The 18,706-nt window shown below is 41.5% G+C and overlaps 1 protein-coding gene across 11 annotated transcripts in view; it reads left to right on the forward strand.

The window, feature by feature from the left end:
- Positions 1-18,706, forward strand: part of LOC125017327 (mitogen-activated protein kinase kinase kinase kinase 4) — a 102,282-nt gene that overhangs the window by 35,650 nt on the left and 47,926 nt on the right. For all 11 annotated transcript variants that reach the window (XM_047600301.1, XM_047600302.1, XM_047600303.1 and 8 more), the window contains exon 3: positions 10,032-10,088. In XM_047600301.1, the coding sequence (XP_047456257.1) occupies positions 10,032-10,088 (57 nt within the window). The remainder of the gene's footprint in view (positions 1-10,031; positions 10,089-18,706) is intronic.

Below are 18,706 nucleotides of genomic sequence, written 5' to 3' on the forward strand. Positions count from 1 at the left end.
AACAGGATGTTATTTGGGGGGGCCTTAGGATCCTATAGGTTGAGGGGAGGGGCCTCACAGAGACTTGATCAGTTTGGGATCTTTGGAGGCCAGGTCAACACCTTCATGTTTTTTTAGTTGCTCCTTGCTGCTGCCATCAGGGAGTGTCATTGCTATGGGGTGGGGGGGTGGGGGGTGGGGGCAGGGGTGCCTGGTCTGGTCTGGTCTGGTCTGGTCTAGGTGGGTGCTACATGTCTAAGTAACATCCCAATGAATCAACGCCAACAGTTTCCCAGAAGCTGAATTGTCACAGGTGGTTTAAGTGTTACTCACTTCTCCTGTCGGTGGTTTTAATGTTGTGGCTGATCGCTGTAGAAACGGGCATGTCAAGTGATTTTTAATGGACTTCATTCGAAGACACGAACACTAGAACTGGTTCTAACACAACGGAGCCGTTCTTGTTGTTTTTGATGACGAGAGGAGATTTGGGCAGCAGCTGTTGTGTTGAGTCATCCAGAAATATTTTAATTCCTCCACTGGACCTCATCTTTTTTTTCTCCCCCCTCTCTATGAGTGCGAGTCTTTACGCTGTGTGTTCAGCCTGGGGCTGGGGGGTGGGGGTGGGGGTGGGGGGGCTGCTGCTCAGTATGCATGAAACACCTTGAGGCGTGGAAGCTCATCATTACAGTGATTACTGGGATTTTCATAACTACACGCATCGCCGGGTCCGATCGATGAAGAGCCGTGAGCCGGACGCCGCTTACACTCGCTGAGCGGCAGAAACGGGAGGTGTGGATGTCGGTGTTTGTCGTCGTTCTCCTTTGTGCGTCTGTGAGTGTGTGTGTGTTTGTGAAAGTGTATGTGTGTTTGCACCAAAAGCTTGCACCTGGCTCCTTGTCTATGCCTCAAAGCCCAGAGGGCTGCAATAAAGAACTCCTTGTCCCCAAAACCGTGATGCCTATAACATGCACACAAACACAAACACACACACACACACTCTGGTACATCTACGTTTAAGCTGAGCCGAACACAACTTATGTGATTGCTTAAAAACAAATTATTGTGTGTGTGTGTGAGAGAGAGAGTGCCGGTCTGGAATGACTCCACTCCCCTGGCATTTCCTTGAGGGGGAAGTCGCACACTTCCCCTCGTCTTAATTCCATCAGGCTCCTCTATCTACTACACGTGCAGTCATAAACTCTTCCTGCCCCCCCCTTCCCCTCCCTTTATTCTTATTATTGGAGTTCTGCATGTCCTTTTATCTGGTGCGGGGTTGTCACACTCGTTTTCACACTCGTCCCTAACATACGAGCATAATAACCTACAAGTAACGACAGCTCCAGACTTTTCCCATTAGTTTTAGTGCAAAGAATAACAAGTAAATTAGCAGAATGATTGTATTTAGTAAATTACCCTTAAAAAAAAATAATAATTTGGGCACATTGCTATTAGCTGTTTAGTCCTGGGTCTCAGTTTTGTGTTCAGTCTCTAATTAAAACAGTGGACGAAATAGGTATAGCAGTTATTTTCATTGAAAAATTGTCATCTTCTATGTCATTTTTGCAAATTCATGCTAAGGACCAGGTTAAACCCTTTGGTGGGACGGTTTAGTTTGTGATCTAGCACATACTTTTGAGCCTTTTAAACAAGACGTATGCTTTAATCAATTTAGCATTGTCATTTTATTTTACCAATTCATCCATGTTGTGTTTAAATCTACGATGTCTTTTGGCTCATTTTTGGTCTCCACCGACTCCAGACTCCGACATCGAGTCTCTTCAGTTGCTAAATGCTCCACTTTGTTCATCAGATGGTCCCTTAGTGTCTGCTGTTAGTGTAGTAGTGTAGTGTACAGTGAGTTATATGCACTATACAACTGTAAACGTGACCTGAACCATATTTTTTTGGCGTCTAGTCTTTTGCAGAGTTTCAGCCACAGCTTCCCTCTTTAATGAGAAACCCAGAAAGCCTCCCCCCCCTCGAAGCCGACGCTTCAAGTCAGAAACGTCGCACCAGCTGAAGGATCGTGTGCGTTTTTTTTTTTTTTCCTCATGAACTCCGGGGTCGCGTCCCACTCGTCTCAGAAAGGGACCTCATTAAACCTCTTGTCCGCGGCCTCGACGGCTGCCGGCTGGAGAGGGCGGCGATCAGAGCGAGGGAAGCTTTAAAGGTCGGTTCGCGACTGTGCTTTTCTAAACGTCCGTCACAGGACTTGTTTATGCTTCTCAACTGTCTGTCGTTTTAATCACTCGCTTTGTTTTTTTTTTTTGCTTTGAACAGTTGCCGAATTTGTCGGTACAGAAAACGCATGCTTCCAAAAGTCGCACGGGTGGCAGGTTACAGGTTGTTGTGTGTTTACTTCTTGAGGCTGTAGTATAAACGAATGCAACTGGATTTGAAGGGAATGTGAAAAATGGTGGCGGGTGATGTGTGTTTAATGTGATGGATGTTTACTAAGACAGAATTATTATATTCTAGTGTATTATTTTTGCTGTTATGAGGCTGTAAAACAAACGAGACTAAAACTGAACAGCTGAAAGACGCCAAAATGCTGCAAAGCAATATGCTGCTACGTTATATTTGACACATTCATCATATAAAATGTGGGTTATTGCAGCTGTAATTTGGTTTACTTAGTGACAGCGACAAGCTAAAACATGTAATATACGGCGAATAAAGTCTCCTCACGCTTCAAGAGGTATCAGCAAAAACAAAGATCTCTAGTCAGCACTCTAGCATCACATGTGTTCAGCTGGTGGTCTGTGGTGAGCGACGGGGCTGGGCCATGTTGGCAAACAGTATCTGATTAAAGCGATCGCAGGCTTTTGGAGGAGGGAAAAAAAAAATAAAAAATCAGTGAAGCCCTGAAACCAGAGCAGAATCTCTGAAGTAAAATATTCCCAGAGTGAATCAGTTCGTCAACACCTACACATGTGGCCTCTTGACCCTTTCATTAGTGCTGGCTGAGCACTTCCTCCAGGTTACTCCATCGCCTGGCTCAGACTTAACATTGTTTCTGCTGATGCATTTCAACTCATGTCAACCAGTAAATCCTGGCAAATGAATATACTACAAATATATTGATCATATGACAAACGTTTTGTTAATTTGAACTGGTCATCACCACAGCAAAGCGTGCTGGTCAGGCTGCCCAGATTTATGATATGACGATACGATACGATACGATACGATATCATACGATACGATACGATAATTTATTGTCCCATTGAAAAATAGTTTTGTGGCTCATTTCACATTTTAATAAATCACTTTCTGTGCTTTTCAAATATACAGTCTGAGCCTTTTAACTCTAGTTTTTACTTCATCTAATTAATGAGTTATTCAATATGTTCTTTAATCTTGTTTATTTTAATTTTGCTACATACGGTTGCATGCAGTTTAAAGCAAATCAAAGCCAAAGATTTCATGCACAATTTCATGCACATTTCCCCCAAATTCGTCCAGACGTAAGCAAATGTGCAAGTGCCAAAAACTGCAATTCCTCAAATGACCACTTGAGGCTGTATCTGAAAGCTAATCCCATTAAACCTTCATGGTACAATGTCCAACTTTGGATGTAGCTTAGCAACTGTACACAGGGTGAATTTTCATGTAATTCAGTTGCTGAAATTACATTAAGTCTTCAGGTTATGCTTAATTAAAAAAAAAAGGATTTTTTTTTTTGTTTTTTTCTGACCTACTCTCCTCTCACAGTGATGTATAAGTGTGTGATTGTTATTGTAGGTGCAACAGAGCATACTTTCCCTCACACACAGCCACACCCTGCCATGATGCTTCTGTTAAGTTCCTCTTTTAAGAGCTGCCAACAGCGAAATAACAGTGTGTCACATGAAGTATAATTTTAGGGAATTACTAAATCTTACATATCCACGCAACAAATTCCTCCAACCGTGGTTTATTGTTATCTCAATACATCCGAGACTAATCTGAAAAATGCAGGTTCAATGCAGCGCGCTGTGTTTTTAACGGAAAGTTGGAGCCTAAAACTCTGCACGGATCTCCTCTCACTTCCTGAGCCCTGCAGGCTTTTCCATGACAGAAGAAACTCTAGGTCCAAACATCCCACACAGAGACCTGACCAAGCACGGCGGGGATAGATCATGGTGCTAGTCATGGGAGAGTCGGATGACAGAGGGATTATATCATGTTTGAATGGAGCATGGAGTCAGCTGGGACGCGTTAGCAAGCGGTCTCAATAACTGCATTATCTGCATTCAGAGCTATAAAAGGCACTAAATAGGAGAAAACAAATCTCTTTAATATAAATCTTTGCTTTTCTCTTTCTTCTATGTTCCTAGAAATGATGTGATGTGACTTCGCTCCCCTCGAGGGACTTGTTTGAGCATCAAAAGCTGTTTGAGCTGCACAGTTTTACGATACGATAACACTGCGTGATAATATACCTTTTGTCGTCCCGTTGAAAAATAGTTTTGGGGCCGATTTCACCATTTTAATAAATCTGTTTCTGTGCTTTTCAAATAAGATTTTATACAGTCTGAGCCTTTTACGGTTACTCTAGTTGTTCTTCTACTAATTAGTGAGTTATTCAGTATTTTCTTTAATCTTATATAGTTAAATTTTTGCTTATACTATTGTATTTGATTTATTTTCTCATGAAATATAACATATTTTTAATTTTTAATTACTATTTTTAACTGCCTTTCACCAATTTTTTCCTTGTAACTAGTGAATTTTCAAGAGTTTTTTTTATATATACATATATTTTAAAGTCTTTCATCTTCAAACAGCCTGTTAGCATCAATGATTCTTAACTATTGTTCACCTTTAAACGCCTGAAAATAATCTGCTAATGATGATAATCAGGAAAGAAAGAGTTTCTATTATTGATCATCTCTCTGCACGTTTTTATTTCTCCTGGCTTCTTCTTCTTCTTTTTTTTCTTCTTTGCTCTTTTCTTGTGACCCTGATGATTTGATTTGCGCCACACTGGAGCTTCAGATGAGACGGCAGTTAAACTTTTACTACAGCCTCGTGTTCCTGCCCGGTCGAACACCGAGCATCGTCCCTCGTGTTCTTCATCCATCCCAGGAATCACATAGACAGATTATTTTTCGACCGAAGGAACAAACGAAGGCGCAGGTTGTGAAAAATGACCCAAATATTTGTGGCAGTCGGCAGCAGACTGATGGACCAGACACTGTTTTTTCTATTGTATGTTTCACAGCAGCCAGGTGTAGGAGTGTGTGTGTGTGTGTGTGTGTGTGTGTGTGTGTGTGTGTGTGAGGTGTGTGTGTGTGAGGTGTGTGTGTGTGGTGTGTGTGTGTGCGCGTGTCGTTTTTGAACAAAGGAACCAGAGAAGAAGATGATGTCATCTTTTCTATGCCTCTCTGTGTGCGTTGGCGGTTCGGTAATTATTACAGCCTGTGTTCTGAGGTCACCTTTCTCACACACAAAGAGAAGATGCACACACACACACACACACACACATTTTATTTAAAAAAATATTTTTTTTTTTGCTTTAAAAAATCAGTTTTTCTGGTCGGGTGGCAGCGCACAAGCGTTTAACTTCAAGGACAAGTATGAAACTGAACCACAGGAAGGAAAAGGACACGTCTGTATGTTCATTTATTATGGTCTGTCATGATGTCATCTGTGTCCACACTGCAGCCTCCATAGAGTATGTTACCCCCAGGGTGTGTGTGTGTGTGTGTCTGTGTGTGTGTGTGTGTCCACACATGGAAGTTTACATTCATTTGGTAGAACTCATAGACCGTAGATAAAGATGGACGACCGAACAGCTCCTCAAAAAGCGAAGCTGAAGCCAGTAGAGCTCCCCCTGGTGTCTGGCTGCAGTATAGGTCATAAGCTCCACCCCCTTCATGTTAGTGGGCGGGACTTCGGCCAAACTAAAACACTAAAATACACGTCAAATATTATTATTTTATTATTGCCAGGTGCATATTTAAGATAATGTAATGATGATGCATGAGACTGATGCTATAGCAACAGGGTTTGACATTTGACATCATGATGACTGTATGTTGCCGTGCCAACCGCTCCATGAAGTGGTCCCGTTGGACCGTGAGCATAAAAAATTAAATAGATACACTGTATAATACAACTTTTCTAACTAGTGGAGGTGGAGCCAAACGCAGCATTAATTAAATCAAAATGTAAGTGAGTCTGGAGAAAGTGTGGGCGGGGCTTCGATAGCATAGCATAGCATAGCATAGCAATGGATGGAAGTGTTGTTCATGTTTGTGTACAGTCTGTGTGTCATTAGGACTAGAGGTGTAAATAATGGACACCATTAAGTGTGTACACTGGAGAGTTTCTCTGTGTGTGTGATTATGAATAATCTCAGTGAACACATTTTGTTTTTTTGTTTTTTTAGAAGCAGAAAAACGCCGGTAACCTTTCCTTTCACACAGCCACACACAATCTTGTTCTCTGGAGGCTGCAATTTGTCAAAGCGGCCGGCCTGAATGTAAAATTCTCAAACCTAGTTAGTGGAGGTCAGCGTGAACATGCAGCCAGCTCGGGTTCGTGTGCTCTCTGAGTGTGTGGTTCTCGCCGGTGAGTGCGTTCATTAGTGCAGTTTGTGCATGTGGGAGTACGTCAGAAATGTGTGTCTCGTGTGTTTCTCTGTGTGTGTGTGTTTGTGTCTGTGTGTCATGAGTCAGAATCAGATGACTCAGCTGTGCTACAATAAGATGGATGCTGGAGTTTAATGGCGGCTGAAGGAGGTCGGCCCGTTGTGGCTGCAGAGCGGAGACACTCTCTACCCACACAAACACACACATCAGTCCACCACATCCTCACTCACGCTCCACGGTTCACGGGATGACTCACCCAGTGACGTGTGACCACGTTTCGCCAGGTGAATGTGTTGTTGTGTCATAATGGATTTGATTAGCTGAAGTGTTTCTATTATTTTATCTTTTACAGCAAGCAAACACATTAAAAAAAAAGGTATTTAGCTGAAAAATAACTATAGATAAATGTTTGTTTTTGGTTGAAGGTTCCAATTGGTGCCAAATTATTGCAAAACACTTGTCACTTGTCTGTTGTTGAGTAGCATCTGTGGCTCTAGTTTTTGTGGTATGTGGCCACTGTAAAAAAAAAAAAAAAAAGTAGGTAGAGCAAGTTATTTTTTTATTTCTTTAGTTCTGACTGTAATTTCAGAGCTAGAAAAAAAAAAATCGTTTGCTCTAAGCACAGTTTTTTTTTCAGTGGCCCTAATCCTCTTCTGTACTTGTATGAGCTAAACACACTTCATATGCAATTTTGAGTAGAGTAGCAACTGTTTCCGGCGCTATATAAATAAATCTGATCTAAATCGGGATTTGTACTTTAGCTACAGACACATACTGTATTATAACTAAAGTTCACACAAGGCTCTGCCTGTTTTTTTTATTGTCTTTTTTTTATTTATTTATTTATTTTTTATTTAAGCCACTTTTCCACTGAAGTTAATGTTCAGTCTCCTCTCTGCTCTGTTTATCTTTCCCTTGGCTTCAATTCGTCCTCGCCCTCAACCGTCACTCCGTTCCCCTTTGTGTTTTATAGCTGATATGGGTTCGACGTTAACATCCCACCTGCACTCTGGGTTCTCATTGCTGTTCTCAAAATTTACACCTCGTGCAAAGATCTTATTTATTCCTGTGTAGAAGGTGACGAGGGAAATGTTTTAATCATGTGGCAACATGATAACTTCACTAAAACAACCTCCATCTTTTTATATAATCTCTGTGCTGTAGCCTTGTACTTCCCACAGTAAAACCGTTTTGTTCTCCTGTGATTTTGGCAGTTTACTCTCTCAACCAGCCCAGCCTTGACCTTCGACAACACCGCCTGCACACACACACACACACACACACACACACACACACACACACACACACACACACACACACACACACACACACTTTGTCCCCTTTGGCAAAACATAAATGGGTTAATCTCTCACCACTCATGACTGCAAACTGCTCCAGCTCTTTCAGGGAGCGGGGGGGGCGGTGGCTCAGGTGTCGCGGACCCGTTTTCTCACAAAGGAAACCCGATCGCGTGGCCGTTCAGACACATGTGCTGAGGCAGCCTGTTGTAAACATGATGCAGACAGACTCTGATTGTCTTCTGTTTCCCACCTGTGAAAACATTTGATCACCTTTCCACCACATTTGTTCAAATTGTTTCGTCACTGGGCTGTAACAACTACTCATATGTACTTTTTCTGATATATACATATATACAGTTGTATATATACAGTCGCTCCTTCCCAAAAATCATTAGTGCTCCATTTAAAGTCTTGTCACATAGGTTAGGTTATAAGTGGTAACCAGCCTTCTGCTGTTTTTGTAACCAGGGAAAGTTTTTGGCTGCAGTTATTCTCTTCTTTCCACGCCAAACTTAAATCTAACTATATACCGTTGCTTCATCCATCCTCAGTCTGCACTGTAAAACATTCTACGGTTAAGAGGAAGTCAATTCAAGAGTTTGTTATTACAAGTATCTGTTTGCTTAAATGTGTCCTCAGCGGTCTGGCATTTTGCTGTTTTGTCATGTTGGGTGACATATTTTTAGCCCCTATGTAGGGACATGTTTAATTATTTTCACAAGCTAATGCTAATGACTTTAGCGCCATGATTCAGTTAGTACTTTAGTTTTATTACTGTGTTCTAACTGTGTTTTTAATTAAACTTATAGGTGTGGGTCATGTTCAGTGTTCAGCTTCAAAAGATGTGTGTCGATTAAAAAGGTTCTGTATGAACTGGAACTGGAACTTATAGATAAATAAAAGATACTGAAGATTCAGCACCACTAAACTCCCCCTAGTTGCCTCAAGCTAATAGTCTGTAACGACACAATGAACATAACAATAACGTTAAAATACCTCAAAGTAATGTTACGCTCACTCAGACAGTTGCATGCTACCAGACTGATTAAGAGAAACGGAAGCTTATAAGCATAATGCATCGCTGCTGTGCAAAAAATGTCGTGGGCTATATTTATTTTCAGCAGTGCACAGTTTTTTTTTAAATTTATGGCGTTGAGATGGAAGCGGCGTTTCTGGTCTAATTTTGTTTTGATTTATTTTATGTTCGAAATGTTCAGTTTATATCTTTGTAAAAAGTATGTGCAACTATATTTAAGCCATTAAAAACAGGTGTTTAGTCTTTTTTTTATTGAAATGTGTAAAAATCTAATCGTCCGATATTGTAATTTTTTATGCGCTAACATCAGAATATGCATCAGTTCAGTTGGTTGGGCCTTAGTTAACCGTGAAATTAACAGAGAGACTGCATCTTTTTAATTAACCTGTACATATTTTAGACTGATGGCTTGACAACAATACCAACAAACACCTTCAATCTGCCTTAATGTAGCTTGTCCATTTTTTAACCTTGTTCCCCGTAATGTGAACACAACATTAAAGTACTCAAATCCTATATTATGGTGTCTTTGCTTTAAGTTTGCTGCAAACAAAGTGGCTACACGCTAGTTAGCTTCCTTTCTTTGGGCCTCCTCCATTTTGCTTTTACGTCTTCATATAACTTATTCTATTCTATTCATTGCTGCCTTATTACTTGTTCCACAACGTTCACGTCATTTAAATTTCTTGAAGTTTGTTTCTTCAATGTCTGCTTGAAAAAAAAAAGAAAAAAAAAGTACATGTTACGCTTTAATTCCTTGCACCAGTCCACAATGCACAGACTGTGTTCGGTCTGCTGAGGAATGCCGAAGGGTTGGCTCGTCGCCTGTGATTCTCCACTCTATTGTAAAAGCAAATAACTTGTTATGAATGTGGTTTATGTTTTTATGACCAACTGAATCACCCTAGATGTTTACTCAGCGTGTGGAAAGCTTTTTGATTCCTCACCATCGATTCACTCAAACGCTTAACTTGTCCTCGATGGAAATTGGACGCGTTCTGGTTTCCTACAACAAAACAGAAGAGAGACAAAGAGTCACTTCGTGGCCTCAGTCGTCAGTAGACGCATGAAAAAGTTTGCACATTCCTCATCTCTTTTCTCTTTTCTCTTTTCTCTTTTCTCTTTTCTCCTCTGCAGGGTCGACATGTCAAGACGGGACAACTGGCGGCCATCAAGGTCATGGACGTCACTGAGGTCAGTAACACTGATCATTAAAGTGTAGAACATATTTTATCTTCATTTTAAAAAGCCTCTGTCCTTGGTAAAAGGAACCAATCATGAGAGAAACACCAAAGCAATTCAAACGAAAGGATACAGCAAATTGATTAAATGTGTCTCCAGTCTCATGTATCTTTTTTGTTTGTTTTGAGTTTGTGTTTAAAGCTCAATATATATATATATATATATCACATGACTAAAGACTAAAACATGGAGGACTTGACGTTCCTGAAAGCTGAGGAAAGACCCAGAGGGGCCGGGTCTGCTTGTTTAATCGGAGCTTGTGTTTCTTGTATACATTCATCCTGGTAATCTTATTAAACCACAGCTTCCATTGATGGTGATGTTTTTCCTGCCTTCCCAGTTACTCATCGCAAGCCAAATACGACAATAAGGAAAATATTCACACACACATGTTTGAGGTCACTCTACCATTTCCTGCCGAAGTCTTGGAGAGGAATGAGCGTAGCAACAAAACTTTAATCTGGGTCATCCTGAAGTTGATTGTCTTGTCTGTCTGTCTGGACACTGCTGGTTTTAGCTCCTTCTCCAAAAACATTACTGCTCCATTTAAAGTCCTGTTAGTCAGGTTATATGTAGTAACCAGCCTTCTGCTGGGTAATACAAGGGGATATTAGTGTAATTATTAGTGTAATCAGTCCCCAGAACATGATGATTTTGGAAAGGCAAACCCTCACCGAGGCTTCCCTGAGGCACTTTTACTCATTTTTAATGTTTTTTTACAGGACAGAGCTGCACTTTTAATTTGAGATTGTTGGATATTTGCCTCCTCTGCAGTGTCTTGGCTCTTTCTCACACCCCTCATGGTTTCCTTGTGTCAGCAGTCTGACACACCCATAAAGGAAAGAATGACCACGGCAGTTTGAGCCAGTCAGGGAGTCCAGTCCATGATGAAACAATACTTTTTTTTCTTTTTTTATGTTAAGCGGAGGAGTAGAAAGGAGTAAGAACGAAACAACTGAAGTATTTAGTTGAACGTATTCTCAAGAAACATGAACTGTCGTGCTCGGCCCGGAAAACACGTCAGTGCCCATAGATCTCAGTGTTAAAATGTGAAATTATAGCATTTTTAGGTTAATATTGACCACTAGTCCAAACGCTCGATACATTTTAACTGTTCAGAAAAAGCTAATACTACATGATGTTGTTGTGACACTACCTCTTTAGCGGCAATTTTAACTTTAGTCCTATTAAACTTATTCGCGTGGGATTATTTTACCTGGAGACGTCTAGTAAATTCTAATAATCACAGAGGACGTCTGTGATCTTAAGCCTTATTTGTACAGGATTAGTTTTACCTGACGACGTCCTGTGATTCACATATCACCCCCTACGTCTGTGTTTCACGTGGCGCATTCGCACGGGATAAACAAATTCACGATCGTTTGTGGCTCTGCTACTTTCCATCTCACTCCACTGCGTCAGAGACAGTTTTAATTACTTTACCAATTACAATGGATGATAAAAATACATTTTTGATACTATTCATCCCAGGGGAGAAATTACCAGCAACCTGGCGGCACTTAGATCGGCTCCACAAATGGGATTAAGGGATTAAGATCACAGACGACCTCCGTGATTGTTAGAAATTACGGGAGGTCCCCAGGTAAAAATAATCATGTTATGCCTCTTGTCACTTAAGAATCATGAGGGATGTGCTATAATTCAAAGTTTGGACAGATGTTAGAGCGCAAAGTGAAGATGTCGCTGAACTATTCGCCCATTTAGATGGATGAAATCATTAAATCCACCATTAATGTGTTCACCTGCAAACGTAGTACCCCCAGGTCGTTGGTAATTTCTTCCCTGTGATAAATAGTATCAAAAATATATTTTTATCACATCATTATAATTTGCAAAGTAATTAAAGCTGTATCTGATAAACAGTGGAGTGAGATGGAAAGTAGCAGAGCCATAACAACAGAACGTGAATTTGAGTGAAACAATAGTTTGTTTATCCCGTGTGAACGCGGGTTGAACGCGCCACGGGAAACACAGACCTGGGGGGTAATATCTGAATCCCAGGACGTCCTCAGGTTAAACTAATCCTGTGCAAATAGGACTTTTCAGCTCTAAGCTTTGTTTTTAGATATACTTTTACACGGAACATTCACAGACAGTTAGCTAGGAGTTAGTCAGGAAGATGGTGACGACCAGAGACTTTAATAATCCACAAGGGAAATAAATTGGTTAGAGTAGCTTAACTTTTACAAGAAGACAGAAAGATAGAATAAGAAATAAAAGAACTTCTATAGCGTTCAGTACAGGAGCAGAGCTGAAACATTCTGCTGGAAAATAAGATAGTGTTTGGTGCAGAGGATGTGATGGATTGTCCATAATGGAGATCAGTTTGTCCTACTCCCTAACAATCACATGTCCAGCCCTCCGGATCGATTTGTTGATCCTACTGATGTCTTTTTTTACTGGTACTACTCCCTCACATGGGTATAGTCTTGAAGGTTTCTTCCTTCTTTGTATAAAGTCATTAAAACTTATCCAGTGGGATCTGAAGGGAGCTGAAGTGTACTGAAATTAAGCAGATGGTAAACCTTTGCTAAATATTGACGACATTGATTTATTTTTGAGGACTCACTTGTTTCAAGATCCGTTGAAAAATCTAGTTCACGGTAAAATATTGAAAATAAAAGTCTGTGCGAGTTCTTCTCGCTGTTGATTGCAGGAGAAAATCTACACAACTTCTACACAAACGTGGGGATCAAAGAGGGGAGGAAATGAAGAGGGTACATCTGATGGGAACATGTTTATGTATTCATACAAGCTGAAATACACATGTTGGGAATTGGAGACGAGGGCGAAAGTATTTGGAGTGATCCTTTTTCCTCACGGTTCAGCCTCTTTCTAAAATAAACAGTTTATCTGGAGTTCTGCCAAGAATGACAGTTGAGCAGAGGAAGTTGTTTGCATTAGAGAAGGAGTTTTGGGTTTTGCACATGTACACCGTTTCCATGCAACATTTATATATATATGTGTGTGTGTGTGTGTGTGTTAAGAGAAGCTTGGTAGCTTTCATACACTCACGTGTCACAGATGCAAAGCACAACACGGTTATACATTCCCATGTATGTCCACTCTCAAATCCCTGTGCACATCTTGGCATATGTGCGCTGACCCACATTCCACTTCCTGTTCTATAATGGGGGGCGGTGGGGGGGGGGGGGGGCACTTCACTCAGGAGCAGAGAGAGAAACCTTATTCCTTGCTTTTTGCATTGAACAGTAGCAGCATGTGTGACGTCTCAAAGCTAAAACAAGCTGCACGTTGGGTCAAACAGAAATTCAGACGATGTGAAAGACGTTATTTGACGCATAGACAGGAAGATATTTTATCCTTAAAGTCGATTCTCGGGCGACAATGTCACATATTAGCATATTCTAGCCTCTTCGACTTCATTTGAAATTTGGATTTTTAAATAAATTTACTTTCTCTCACGTCCTCATCAAATAAAACATTACGTTAGTTGAACATCAGCCTCGACTTTAGAGCACTGTCATGGTTATTTTTCAGTTGTTTTATTTCTTCCTATTGCCGTCAGTCAGGATAATAATGGAGAGCAATCTTTAGTTGTGGGGTTTGAGCCTGACCTAAGGTTTTTTCTGCCTTGCAGATTTACAGTCATTCATCAAATCAGTGTCGTGAGGAACCAGTAGCGTCTATGGCCTTGATTTAGGTGTGATAACAGTCAGTGGATCATGAAAAAAGTCATCAGCTTAAAAAAAAAAAAATGTTATTGAAATTAAATGAAGAAACAGAGACAATTATGTTTTCATTTATTATAACATATTTATTCATATTTAAACCAGGAACACACAGCTCCTATAATTTAATAAGCAACTGTGGAAATCATAATAATTATAATAAATTAAGTGATGAAGTGATTAACACATTGTGGACTTCAACTTCCAGTTCTCCTTTGACAACTGCACATTTTCGAACATTTGTGGAAGGTGCGGTTAGTGCGCTCTGATTTCATCTGGCAACGACAAATGCTATACTCGCTAAGTATTTGTTTGAACGTGCTTCCTCACACCGGGTCAAACACGACTTCCTTAGACGGCTCCGTGTAACACAAGCGATGCATCAACCAGTTTTTGCAAAGAACTGGATGAGCGTCGATCTTTCCAGGTTTCTTTGCAAGTTTATCAAAGCATCTCTAAGATTAGAGATACATGCATTTATGCAAAGACACAACTCTAATTCAGTGCTCCCGTTTCATATTTGTTGTAGTGTGTAATGCTGGAATGAGGGGATTTTAACATTAGCATTGGTTGCTTGTTAGCAGGGATGGGTCTAATTGCTGGTGATTGCCCTGTGTTTTATGTGAGTTCATTCCTTTAGGTGAAAACCATTTGTTGGTTCTTGTCTCACTACGTCGCTGATGCTTTGTTCATCCTTTAACTATTCGTTGCAATTTAACGTCCGTCACTTTATAGTCTGAAGTGACGCTCGTATGTAATTTGATATTGAAACAAGGTCATCGTCCTCTCAGCCAGTGCTGTTGTAATTTTTTTGGGGAGTTAGAAGTCTGTCCCCCTAAGGACCGATATGTTTCCTGTGATGTGAATTGGTCGTTGATGTATCAAGCAAAAATATTCCTGCAGGCTACACTTTTTAATTTCTACCCAGAACCAATGGATTGTGAGAAGGGAAGAAGGAAGAGCAGGATCCTTAAATGGAGACTTAGAAAGAGGGTTCTGAGATAAGGTGAAGAAATCTGCGATCGTTTTTTTTTTTTTTTTTTCCTCTGAGAAGGTTCATGTGAAGTGCAGTGGGATTATAGGAGGAGCTACCGCTGCTCGCCTGCTCCTCTCTTCATCTCGCTGGCTCACATCCATCCCCCAGCCTCTCTCCTCTTCTCTTCTCTCTCTTCTCCATCGATCCTCTACTTCCATTATGCGCTTCTTCTTTTTAAACTCCTCGTTCTCGTCCATTTTCTCCCCTTGTCTTCCATTTCTACCTCTAAATCCTGTTTGTGTTCTTCCCGTGGGCATCCATCGCCGCCTTTCTTTTTTTTGTTGCAAAACAAGAGCGAGCGTGAAAGAACTGGCGCAGAGTGAAGTCGTTTTTATCCCTAATAGGTAATTGGAGAGATGGTGGAAGAGAAATGTTGCAGCTCTGGGTTCTGCTGCTGTTGACTTGATGTAATGCAGCTGGATTCCAGATTCAGAATCGATCCTGATTAGTGGAAAAACTCCGCAGCAGGCAGGTTTTTCTCTACCTCAGGGAATTAATTGTGCATTTGGTTCTTTCTTGCTGTTTCTCTTTGTTTCTAGGGCTGGGTGTTGGCAAAGACTTCATGATACGACACAATACAAATGGCCCACAACTTTTTCTTCTTCTTTTAAAATCGATGTTAAGACATTCAAAATCGCTGAAAAAGAAACGAATCACAGACCCATCATGTCTGTCTCTCACCTCCCACTGCTGATAGATCTCCAGTCACAGGTGTGAAGGGTGGGAAAGTGTAGATAGGTACAGGATTGTACTTATCTTGAAGAATATACCATATTTTAACCTCCGTTGACTTCATCCTCGTACGCTAATTTAACCTGCAGTTAGTTTGATCTGCACGAAACTCAGATTATAACCTCAATCTTAGAAGTTTCCGTACGCACCACGATCTCTGGTAATGAAAGCAAATAAAGACTCCGCATAAATCAACATGGCCACATCAGTAATTAACACAGAATCACTCTTGCGTACTCACACTAAATACTTTCATCTGTAAATTCTTCCATGGATTTATTTATTTATTAGTTAGTTAACCGCTACATGGACAGAGAATTTTAAAAGGCAGTCACTACTCATTCACATCTCTCATAGTAGTGGTTGTATGTTGTTTTTTTCTGAATGAATGAGGTAAAACTCCACCAACTCAGGACGCATCGCTACCTCCAGATGTGCTCAGACACCGGATCTCTCATATGTGTCCTGGAGACGTTCATACCTGCCCAGATCTGATGTAGATGCAGTGTCTGAACAGGCCCAAGGTGTCGCCAAAATAAAACCAATTACATGATGTGTCTGAAATTCAGTTGTTCGGTCCAGTGTGAAACATCTGCACTGGACAGATTGGTATGAAAGTTGATCCAAATATGTTCTGTCCCAAAAAACTGATATATGCTAATATGCTTTCAGACGACTTCTAGCTCTTAGTACAGCTTAACATTTCACTTAAATATATCTAAACACTAAAAAAAAGAGACATTCACAAAATGTGTAAAATGAGCTTTAAATCTCAGCTTTAGCTGTTATGATGTATCAACAATCAACATAAGACAAATCAAGACAGGATCTTCTGAGGTTGCAGCTTGTTCAGTACACGTATTCCTTATTTTTGCGTCAAGAACTTGTAAAAATACCCGTCTGACTTCTCTAATTGTAAGAGCTGAATCTCCATGTTGGGATATTTAGAAAGCAGGACCAAGTGCTCCTCTTCGTATCTGGAGACGCCTCCACGATGCTTCAGAAATGACAGGAACCCGGCGAGCGTTGAAGACGAGTCCCTCCAGGTTTCTCGTTGCCTCTCAGAGACATGTCAATGTCTCTTGGTCTGTGTGAGGAAGCCAGTATCTTCCTCCCACTCGGCTTCCATTTTCCATTATGCTTCCATCTTGCGGCCGTCCACTCCCCTGGGGTCGTGGTTCTGCTACTTTAGCAGCAATATGGCCGCCACCGAGTCTCCCCACCATTTCATGCCCAGGAATGATAATGAGCGGGTTTAGGACGCCTTGTTTTTGAAGCGCTCGCTGCAAATCAGGAGACGTGCGATGGAGGAAGGGAAGGAGAAAGAGAGGTGAGGTGTTGTAATGACGGGGTATGTTGACAAAATCATGACGGGAGACAATAATGGAAAGTGATGTTGAAAGGACGAGAGGGACAGAGCGTTCAAAATAAATGTGCAAACACGACGGAGAGGAGAGGGGCTTGTGAAAACACGACAGAAAGAGGGAGAGTGAGAGTGATGTCATCTCCTCTTTGCAGCTGTATCCTGACATCCAGGTCACTTTTCTGACGCCTCCTCCTTGTTTTTTTATCTGTCGCATGTTGGTTTGTTTGTCTGCTCCTATTTCTGTTCAGTTAGTCATCAGACAGAACGTTAATCAACACCTCCCCCGACCGTCAGTAAACCTGGAATGTTTTAGGCTAAATTAGATGTTGTTTAAATGACCGATACACCAATCAGCCACAACATTATGACCACAGACAGAAGAAGCGAATAACATTTAAACCCTCTTGTGACAATTCGGTGTTCTTACGAGAAACTTTTGCACCTGGCATTCATTTGTGTGGATGTTACTTAAACATGTAGCCCCCACCCAGACCAGGCCAGACCAGACCAGACACCCCCCCGCCCCATAGCAATGACACTCCTTGATGGCAGCAGCCTGATATAGACACAAATGCTTTAGGAACAACTAAAAAAAAACATGAAGAACATCACAAGGTGTCGACTTGTCCTCTAAATTCACTAGATCTCAAACTGATCAAGTATCTGTGGGTTGATCTACATGGGCCCCTCCCCTCCACCCACTAACAGACGCCACGAGACACCTCCATGTCCATTCTCTGATGAGTCTCAGCTGTTTTGGAGGCACAACAGAAACCTACACAAAAATTAGGAAGGTGGTCATAATGTTATGCCTGGACTGAAGAGAATATTAAAAGTAGATTTCCAGGACTTTCCTCAGGACTTTTCTACCTACGAACGACCAGTTCTGAGCATTTTAACAACATGTATTTTAATTTAGAGTTGTCTATTATGAATGGAGACAGTTATGATTGCGGCCTCATGTGTTGCTCAAATATCATGTATTAAAGAAAGAAACATGTTGTCTTGGTATGGTCACCCAAAGAAACTCAATTTCTATTAATTTCAGTATGAGCGTTTGCTGAGTTTCAGCAGAACTTTGAGTCTCTACAGGGGATTTTTACAGAATCTGTTTGTTGGCTGCAGGGCTGCTGGTCAGTCCCGACCCGGAGCGCGGGGTTTCCTGTCCCGCTGTTTACTGAGCCCTTTCTCAGACTGAAGATTGTGACTGTTCTCGTGTTCTGACTCGAGATGCTTCTTCTCCTCCTCCTCCTCCGTTTTAACCGTTGGTTGAGCTTGTTTCCATGTTCCATAGTGGATGAGCGTTAAGAATTTCTTTCCGGCCGTGTCTTTCCTTCTTCCCTTTGGCCTCGGCCTCTGTAATTACTCTGGCTCGTTCCAAAAACGTTCACATGAGTGACATTTTGCGGGCGACGGGACGATTCCGTTGAGCGTAGAAGGTGCTGGTGTCCGCGCGTCTTCAGCCGTGATTAACTGTGATTTACATCCGCGACTAACCGACGGACTGGTTGAGTGGCAGGTCGGCTGGCTCACCTGCTGGGTGACTGCTGGCTGGCTGACGGTCCGCCGCAGATGAGTAGATTAGCAGGAGGACGAGCTGGCCAGGAGTCTACTTTGGGCTTCCTGACTGATTGGTTGGCTTGCTGCCTGGCTAAATGACTGGCTGTCTGGCTGAAGCAGAAACCAACTGGCACGCTGACTGACGGAGGCTCATGGGATTGGC

The sequence above is a fragment of the Mugil cephalus genome, chromosome 12 (genome assembly GCF_022458985.1).
Source record: "Mugil cephalus isolate CIBA_MC_2020 chromosome 12, CIBA_Mcephalus_1.1, whole genome shotgun sequence".
Lineage (NCBI taxonomy): Eukaryota > Metazoa > Chordata > Actinopteri > Mugiliformes > Mugilidae > Mugil > Mugil cephalus.